General features: G+C 53.7%; 1 protein-coding gene across 1 annotated transcript in view; it reads left to right on the top strand.

The window, feature by feature from the left end:
- The window catches only part of LOC108639466, a 33,898-nt gene extending 24,736 nt beyond the window's left edge, over positions 1-9,162 (top strand). The window contains exon 16 of the mRNA XM_029959589.1: positions 8,911-9,162. Coding sequence (XP_029815449.1) covers positions 8,911-9,162 — 252 coding nt within the window. The remainder of the gene's footprint in view (positions 1-8,910) is intronic.
- The last annotated feature ends 240 nt before the right edge of the window (positions 9,163-9,402 follow it).

Here is a 9,402-nt window from a genome sequence, read left to right as displayed (position 1 = left end):
CCGGGGTCCCACGGCCCCTCGCTGTCCTGAAGCCCCTATCCCCTGGGATGCGCTCCTCAGCAGGAATGGGGAGTGGAGTCTCCCCTCGGGCCAAATGCTGCGCTCAGTCCTGGTTCCCAACGCTGGGAATGATCCCTGCACGCACCCCTTCAACGGCCTCGTGGTTGCTGAACGTGGGGATTCCGTGTGCCCCATCCTATCAGCGGCGAAGGATGCTGGGGGAAATCCCTGGCTGCAGTTCCCTGGAATGAGAGTGATTTATCTGGTCCATGCTGGCTGTGAGATAGATGAGATGGCGTTGCCCCAAAGTGGCCGTGCTCCATGTGTTAGCGGTTTCTCCACAAGTCCTCCTTGTGGCTGCCTGTCCTTGAAAGTGCTGTGAGTGGCCGGAAGCCGCGAGTGTGTGCCCTGGGGATGCAACACCTCTCATACCACTCCGGGCTTTTCCCTCCCTTCGGGGCTCCCTGAAACCATGAAACATCCCACCTCGCAAGCTGCTGGTGCCCCGGGAGAGGGGAATTCAGTGCTGACTCAGCTTTCCAGCCCTTCTTTCCCCACAAGGCACACGAGCCGGTTCTCCCACTGCCTGTTTTTCTGGTGAACTTTACCTCCCTGCCAGGGAAGCTTCCTCCCGGCTGCCAGGCGGGATGAAAGCCCTCCTCTCCTCGCAGCCGGTGTCTGGATGAGTGCCCAGTGCCCGGAGACGGGAGCAGCCATGGCTGAAACAAGGAGCTGCCCCACTTGTATCCCAGGAACCCTGCTTGCCAAAGCAGCTGAGCTGCAAGCAATCCAAAAAGCGGGAGAGAGTGGGTTTTCTCCAGGGTAATGGTCTGGTTGTCTTTGGCTTGTGCCATTGTGTTAAGAGGCATCACTTGTGTCCCTTTGTGTCACCACAGGCTGGCACAGTGTGTTGGTTAGTGGTGTCCCCAGGTGGAGGCGAGCTGGAAGTCGGCCGTGAAGTCAGTGGATTATTTACTGGACCAAGGGTTTGTGTCTTCTAAGAACAGATCTGGCACTGCTCCGTGGGCAGCTGGGTCATGTTGTGGAGGGAAAGAGGCTGTCTGGGGCAACGAGGATGCCCAGCACTGCCAGAGCATGTCCGGGAATACTGGGGGAAGCTCTCCAAGTGCCCCAGGCTAGATTTATGATGCTGCTTTTGGTGGCATGGATTGCCTCCCCGGGAACCACGGGAACAAAGCTCCCCTTGGAGATCTGCAGAGATGGGAACATTGTTCCCATGTGAAATCCTGAATTGGCTATTTTAGGTCCCTGGAGACTGTCCAGTGCGGCTGAGCTGAGCTGGAGGGCCAGGAGCTGGTTTTTAATAGTGGTTACCCAGAGTTATCCTTGCCCTTCCCACCCCTTCTCCATCAGCATCCTTGCTCCCTTGGGTGCTCAGGGCTGGTCAGGACCCTTTGCTGAGCTGAAGGTGCATCCCCCCACCTTTGAGCAGCCACGCTGGGGGACAGGAGGTTTCACATGGCATTTGAGCATGGGGGGGGGAGTGAGGGGGAGTGTGGCTGGCGCCGGTCACCGCTGGCAGGGAGGTGCCCGTTTCACCCAGCTGACTTGGCTGTCTTCCAAAGGCAGGCTGTGGATCGAGTTTTAGAGGAATTCAGCGGGTTGGTGTGGCTTTTTTCCTTTCTTTTCTTTTTTTTTTTCCCCTTCCCTTGGTTCAATGTCCAAGGACTGCAGGGCCTGTTCTTCCAGCCTGCCTTTGTGATGGCTCCTGGGGAATGTTTGCTCCTAAGGCCTTCCTGGCATGGAGATAAGCTTTCTGTTTATCTCCCTGCCTTTCAAATTTGGGGGCTTAGCTGCTCCAGGCTGGGCTTGCCTCTTATCAGTGGATCTCTGGGATTCCTCAGGAAGGGCATGTAGCCATGAGGATGCTGCAGGGATGCTGCCGTGGGTCCAGTCTGGAGAAGGTGGGAGAAATCACAGAGTCTGTCTGCTGTGGGTATCCCTCGTGCATAGGCTGGGTCAGACACTGGGGGAAACCCCATTCCCAAGCGAGGCAATCCAATGCCAAGGCCCTGGAGATGGGGGATCCCCAACAGTGGGGGTTTACAAAGCTGGCCAGGCCTCCCCAGTCTGGTGATGGAAGCGGCCAAGCATTGGAACAGGCTGCCCAGGGAAGTGATGGAATAACAATTCCTGGAAGCGTTCAGAAAATGTGTAGATGTGGCTCTCATTGATATAGTTTAGTGGTGCAACTGGCTGTGCTGGGTTAATGGTTGGATTCAGTGATCTTGTGGGTCTTTTCCAAGAGTAATGATTCTATGATCTTCTCTTGCACGGACTTTCTGTGCACCAGTTTGGGGCTGGGATGAGCAAGTACATCCAGCTCTGCTGCTGCTGCTGAAGGAGCAAGGCAGCACCTGGGAATTCAAAGTGCCTCCTCCCTCTGTTATAGACAGCAGGTGCTGAAGCCACTTGCTGCCAGTGGAGAGACTCATTCCTGATTTTATTTTCATCTCCAATTGGTCGTGGGTCCTGGGTCCTGATGGCTGGGATTCCTCACAAACATGTGCCTTCAGCGATTTACAGCCTGGGACACAAGGGCTCTGCCATTGGTCCCTGGGGTGTTTTGACAGGTGGATCAGAGCTTTCCTAACTGGTTATTTTAGGAATCCCTTTGAAAGACTAGGGGAAGGGCTGTGGAAAATGGCTACAGGCAGCACTCGGCATCACAGGTTTGGTTTGGGAATGGTTGGCACCTCTCAGGTCCGACAGCATCGTTTGATTGCCGAGGCTCCCAGGATGGGCTGGAGGAACTGTGGAGGATGCCATGCTCTGAGGAGGATGCTGTGCTCCAGAAGCTCCGCAGGCTCTTCATCTCCTTATCAGCTGGCAGGACTTATGTTTGCAAAGCCTTATCTCTGCCGAAGCTCTGTGCTGTGGGAGCTGCTGGGGAGGGGGAGCTGCCCTGAGCTTCCAGCAGCTGGAAGGAGCCAAGGCTGTGGACATGGTCCTGCAGCACCTCTGGGCTCCCAGTCCATCATTTTCTGGCAGGTGGCTCCCATCCCTCCTGCCTGTCCTGAGGAGGTGGCAACAGAAATGAAGTGGCCCTGCTTGGATGGCACTTTTGGACTGGAAACTGGGTTTAAAAAGAGACTAAGTATTCCTGCAGAGTGGCTGCCCTCCCAGACAGGAGTTTGCTTGCCTTGGTGCATGCAACCTTTTCATGTCCTAATCCTAATTTTCCCAGTATTTTTCCAGCTCTGTACCTGGACTTGGTCCATCCACAACCTCCATTCTCCCAGAGCTCTGACTTGATTTTAGATTTCCATGTCGTGTCTTCTGGCCCTGTGTGTCTGTGAGTGCCTGGGACCTCCCTCCTCACAGGTACATGTCCGTAAAGGGATGGAGAGCTGAGCTGCTTTTCCCTGTGGCCAGTGGAAAATCCTGCCCATACACTCCCAGATTCTGGAGAAGTGGGTTTTTTTGGCTCTGAATAGCAGACTCTTGATGACATTGCTCCCTATTTATTTTGGCCTGCAGCTGGACTAACCTCTTCTTCCAGTGTTTATGGCGACACAATTTGGGTGCTGCTAAATAGCAAATCCAAGCCCTTGGAGAAAACATTTTGCAATCCTGCTTCGGACGTCATCGCGTGGCTTAAAAAATCCCTGACCAGATAAATGTGCTGCTGGGAAACAGGCTCTGCTCTAGTGGGGGGATGTCACTGCTTCTTTTTAAGGAGGCAGGAGCATGTGGAGTGGGGGGTGAGGACTGAGCCAAGGCTGCATCCTCTTATAAAAAGGAGGGAGAGGGACATTTTTTTACATGGGCCTGGAGTGACAGGACAAGGGAGAATAGCTTCACACTGAAGGGAGGAGGGTTAGATGGGATATTAGGAAGGAATTCTTCCCTGTGAGTGTGGTGAGGCCCTGGCATAGGTTGCCCAGAGAAGCTGTGACTGCCCCATCCCTAGAAGTGTGCAAGGCCAGGTTGGATGGGGTTTGGAGCAACCTGGGATAGTGGAAGGTGTCCCTGACTGTGGCAGGGGAGTGGAACACAATGAGGTTTAAGGTCCCTTCCAACTTGAACCATTCTGTGACAGAGACACCAGCTTTTCTCCTACACTGCTCTGGGCCATGGTGACTGTTAGAGATGATGCTCTAAGCCCTGGAATAACAATCCCAGCAAGTGCGCTGTGTCTCTTCCAAAGTGTGATAGTTTACCAGGAAAAGAATTAATTCTGGCGTTTCAGTGGAGAGTTCAAAGCACTGAAGGAGACATCTGGGATTAAGTATTGATGTATATCAGCAGCCCAGAGGTATGGGATTAATAAAACATTTTAATGATCTTCTGGTGTATCTGATGACATTTGGGAAAGCATTGGAGAGGAATCCTTTCCAAGAGTGTCCTGTGCATTTCTCTGACTGCGTGTGCAGCCTGGAGGCAGCACATATGAGGAAGAAATTCTTCTCTGTGGGGGTGATGTGACACTGGCACAGGTTGCCCAGAGAAGCTGTGACTGCCTCGTCCCTGGAAGTGTCCAAAGCCAGGCTGGATGGGACTTGGAGCAACCTGGGCTAGTGGAAGATGTCCCTACCATGGCAGGGGGTGGAATGAGATGGGTTTTAAGGTCCCTTTTCAGTCCAAACCAGTCTGTGATCTTCTGCAACAGATGGGCTCCACCTCACCCCATCCATTGGTTGGACTCTTCTCTGCTAGCTGTGGGATGCCCTCACTGACTTTCCTGTCCTCCAGCCACATTCCTCATCCCTTGGGTACTGATGTGTGTGGAGAAGCGCTGCTGCTGCCGCCCTCGGGAGGATCTGCCCTGACCTGCTGAGAGCTGGGGCTCAGGGGAGACACTCATGGGAGGAAGGTGGTGCAGAAGAAACTTGCAGTTATTTCAGCTGGTACAAAATCTGCTTAAATACTGGGGAGTGGGAGCAAGTCCCCAACTTCGTGGATGGAGAAAGGAATGCGGTAGCAGCACGTGTGTGGCTTTTTGGCTTTTAGTATCAAACTTGATTAATCTGGAGAGATTGTTGCCAAATATATAATTGAAACACAAGGAGCTGAACGGGGTTAGAAAATGGTTTGGAAATGTGTACAGCTAATGAGGGCTCCGGCATTGCCTTAATATGGGTTTGGAGTCCTTGAAGTATGAGTGTGGTTAATAAACCCGTCGGGGGTGAAGGAGTGGTTCCCATCAACTCAAAGGTGGGAACATCCTAAAAAAGTGCTGGGAGAGGAGCAGGATACCAGCACCCCACAGGACTGTTGGATGGGCCTGCTCCAAGGACAAGGCTCCAGAGACTTGCTGTGCTCCTGGCTTTGGCCAGCAGTGCTGTTTGGCAGGAGCATTCCCTGCGCTGGGGGCTTTCTCAGCAAGCAACATCTGGTCCGGAACATCCCGTTTCTGCTAGTTTCCACTTAAAAAGGTTGCTTTTTGGAATTTTTATTGCTTTTTTTTGGCATCGCCTTTTCTAAGATGGAAATTGGTCATTAATGGATTTTATTGTACTTTTATTTTATTCCCAAACTCAGTCTGCTGGTTTCCTCCTCCCCAAGGGACTGGAAGATCTGGCTGTTCCTCTGACCCTGTCCCCAGGTTGTGGGAGGCTACTCGAACAGCCTGGGGTGGGAATAGGAGCCAGGGCACTGGAATCCAGCATCATCATCCATGCTCTTCCCACTGGCATAAATCTCCGACAGCCCAATGGCTCTTGAAGCTATCTCTGAGTTTATAATTCCTAAGTTAGCCACCTGCCTTCCCTCTGGGAAACACTATAATCAAACAAATTTATTCTTTCCCACCCACTTTGTTAGTGTGTAACTTAATTGAGTTGGAGATTGTTGACTTTTGGATAAACAGCACCTTTTTGATAACCCCAGATAAGCTGGCGGTGCTCCCTTGTGGCATGGTAGGAAGGCACCTTTGCAGCTTAGTCCTTCCCCTGTGGTCCCAAAATGCTTTTCAGAGGGGCCAGGACCCCTATCCTGGGGAACTCTCAGCTCCTGCTGGGTGTGGATAGAGATCCTGGACTCACTTGGTGATGAACACTCTCGGTTAGCCTGGTCTGGGGGGGGCCATCACTCCCGAGGGTCCTCGCCAAACCCCAGCATGGGGTCATCTCCCTTCTCCCTCCTGGGGAAACACCCTAGGACCTCTACCCCACTCCTAAAACCATTCCCAGGATAGGGTGGCAATAGTTACTGTCCCTTCAAGGGAATGGGCTTGCCCAGACCCAGGACCTGTGGGGGACACAGAGTTCTAGAACTCCTTGTGGTACCCTCCTGCTGGTGCTGGCATCTCCCCAGACAGCAGAAGGGTTTGATGTGCCCTGTCCTGCTGAGAGCTGGGACTCAGGGGCGCTCTGATGGGTGGGAGGTGGTGGAGAAGAAACCTGCAATGATTTCAGTTAAATCCCCATGAATATCGGGAGTGGGAGAAAGTCCAAGCCACTGGCATTGTGGATGGAGAGAGGCGTGTGGCAGCAACACACATGTGATTTTTGGCTTTTACTGTGGATTCATAAAATTGTTTGAGTTGGAAGGGACCTCAAAGCTCATCTCGTTCCAACCCCCTATCATGGGAAGGACACCTTCCACTGGACCAGATAGCTCAGACTTCATGCAGGATTCGATTAACCAGTTGTTACTTCTGCAGCTGCTCAGGGGACCTCTGTACCTGGAGCTTGCTGTTAAATCTCTGCACGGAGAGAAGCACAGTGCTCCAGCCCTCAGGGGCATCTTTGGGATGTGGGGAAGCCTTGTCTGGCTCCTCAGGAACAGGTACCTCAGTGCCACTTCACCTGGAAGCCTGGAAAGCAGTGCTTACAGAGCATCATCTCCTGGCAGACAGGTGAGCTGTCCCTACGTGTTTCCACCCTGTGCTCAGGCTAGTCTCTTGCATATCAAAGGCTCTGGAGGCTGGAGGCCAGGTCAGGGATTTGCTCTCCAGATTGCTTTTTGCAGGGATGACTTGGGATAGGGGATAGTGGCACCGTCAGGGCGAGCTGCTCTCACTCAGGTGACCTTTTCCTGGATTTCCTTGGGGGACAAGATGCCTGGAGGGGTAACCAGGACACCATCTGATAAAAGCATGTGGGTTTTTATTTTAACAAGTGATTGCATCTTTTTGGTGGGGAGGTGGAGATGTCAGGCCATGAAGGTGGAGGGTGTGGGGGAGTCCTGGCATCCCCCATCCTGTGTGAGACCCAGGGGGCTGGGCTGAGCTGGGCTGGGCTCTCTGTCACGATGGCTTGAGCGAGGATGTGATTGCTGAGGTCAGCGTATGATCCTGCCGGGACTCTCACGGCGCTGGGCTGGATGGAGATATCATGGTTCCCTCCCAGCTGGGATGCAACAGGGTGGTGGTCCTGCTTCCCTCTGGGTCCCAGGACACCCAAGGGAATGGGCCTCCTCACGGCATCCTGCAAGGCTGAGGTGCCACCCTGGATCCAGCCAGCCACTGCTGATGTTGGTGGCTCCTTTCCCACCTTCTCCTTGGGCTCAGCTGAAAGAGTTAAGGAAACCATTGGAGAGGGGCCCCCAGAGGCAACTGCTGGAGGTAATAATCTTCTTTCGGCTCTTTTTTCTTTTCCCCTGCTAATTGCAGAGTTGACATCGCCCCCTCTCATGAAAGGCTCTTTTGTCAGCCGAGTTGCTGGGCAAAGCCCAGGCTTGGCAGCAGGTTGCAAGCCCCAGGTTGGTCTCCTGCACATCCCTCTCTGGCAGCAGGTAGTGAAATGACTCTTTCAGTGACAGTGATGTCCCTCCCTCCTTGGCTCCCATCTTGGGGAAAAAAAAAAACAAACACCAAAACAACAACAGAAAACAGAACCCCTCCTTTTAGCCAACGGGGGCCTGATTTTTGTGCGGTCCCACCTCACTCACCAGCGTAGGGAAAGGTCAGCTCGTCTAGACGCTAATCCGACAAGTGTTGTATTTCTTCGCCCGTGGGTGTCCTAGCAACAGGATTAACGCTGTGGTGTACAGCGGACATTGGCTGGATCCCGCTCCATCCCAGGCCGGTGGTCCGGATGTGTGTCGCTCCGCATGGCCAGGCATCAGGGAGAGGTGGGCCGGGCTCCTGGTCCCGCTCCCTGCGCCTGCCCCAGGCTGTGCCAGCAGCTCCTGGTGGTTAACGTCAGTCCAGCGGCAGGGGAATTTAGGATACGGGTGATAAAACAGGCTGATGGATGTTTTACCTGGTCTGCATCCATCCCAGGGATGGGTGGGCTGGTGGTGAAGCATCTCTGCCCCAAGATGGACTCCAGGCCTGGTATGGGGATCACACTGGGGTGGGGTGCTCCACGGCCAGGCCCAGCCCACCTGGATGCATCAGCCTCACCGCGACCACACCAGGACCTTGGGACAGCCTGTATCACTGTAAATCTGACTCTCATGGTGGAAATGGGTCTCCCAGAACATCCCCTGCATCCCAATGCTCAGGTCTCCCAAGACATCCCACCACTCCGGCTGGCACAATCACTGTGCAGGGATAGCTATTAACCCCTGGCATCCCTCTGGCCTCGGGGCGAATTGCAGTGGCAGGAACACCAGTGAAAACCTGTCTGCTTTGGTCGGGAGCAAAAAATATTTCCCATTTCCTTTGTTTTGCTGTTTAATCTTTGTGTCTGACAGTTGCTGCTCAATCTCTTGATTGACCCCAGTTTGCTCCCAGGTGTTACTGGTGGTGCTTCACCGCCCGTGTCTGGGTTCAGAGGTGCAGCTGGGGCCAGAGTTCAGCACTCAGACATCTGATGGGTGTTTCTTCAGTGGGTGCCGTGCATCCGGAGCCGGCAGTCAGAGCCCCCTGCATCCATGGCACAGGGCCATGGAGTAGCTGCCTGATAACATTGTCCTGTTTTAATCTTTTTAAGCCTTTCCTCTGCTTTCCCAGTGGCCCCTTTCCGGGCTTTCTCCTGCCCTCTTTTCCTTGCGTAGTGGCCAGCCAGCGTTTCTCCCACGAGTCGTGCAAACTTTCGTCCCATCCTTGTTATTCCCCCCATCCCGCTGAGCTCTGATATCCCCGAATGTGAGGTGCAAAGAAACCAAAAGTGGTTTGAAGAGCAAAATCTGGGTTTAAACTTTGCCTCTCTGACGGAGAGGAGCTGGAACTGGCTGGTTCCCAATACAACCCCAGAAGCTCATCCAGACTCCAGCATCCTTCAAGGCATGGTGCTGGTCCAGTGGTAGGGTTCACTCTGGAGGCACTGGAGCCTCGGTGCTCCGGCTTTCCACCCTGCAAGCGGCCACATGCTTTAATTAGGCGAGGAGCTGGCGAGGCTCCGGGGTTGGGAGAATGGGGGGTTTCATTCCCTTGAATCCCAGTTGGGAGCTGTGGAGACAGGCTGAAGCTCGCCTTGAGTCCCGTAGCATAGCTCCTGCCTATGTGGGATTTTTTTTCCCTGCAGCTGGGATGGGTTAAGTGGGGTT

Source organism: Manacus vitellinus, unplaced genomic scaffold, assembly GCF_001715985.3.
Source record: "Manacus vitellinus isolate BGI_N305 unplaced genomic scaffold, ASM171598v3 scaffold_20_pilon, whole genome shotgun sequence".
Taxonomy (NCBI): Eukaryota; Metazoa; Chordata; class Aves; order Passeriformes; family Pipridae; genus Manacus; species Manacus vitellinus.
Note: the sequence above shows the minus strand (reverse complement) of the source record. Positions and strands in the feature narration are given on the sequence as shown.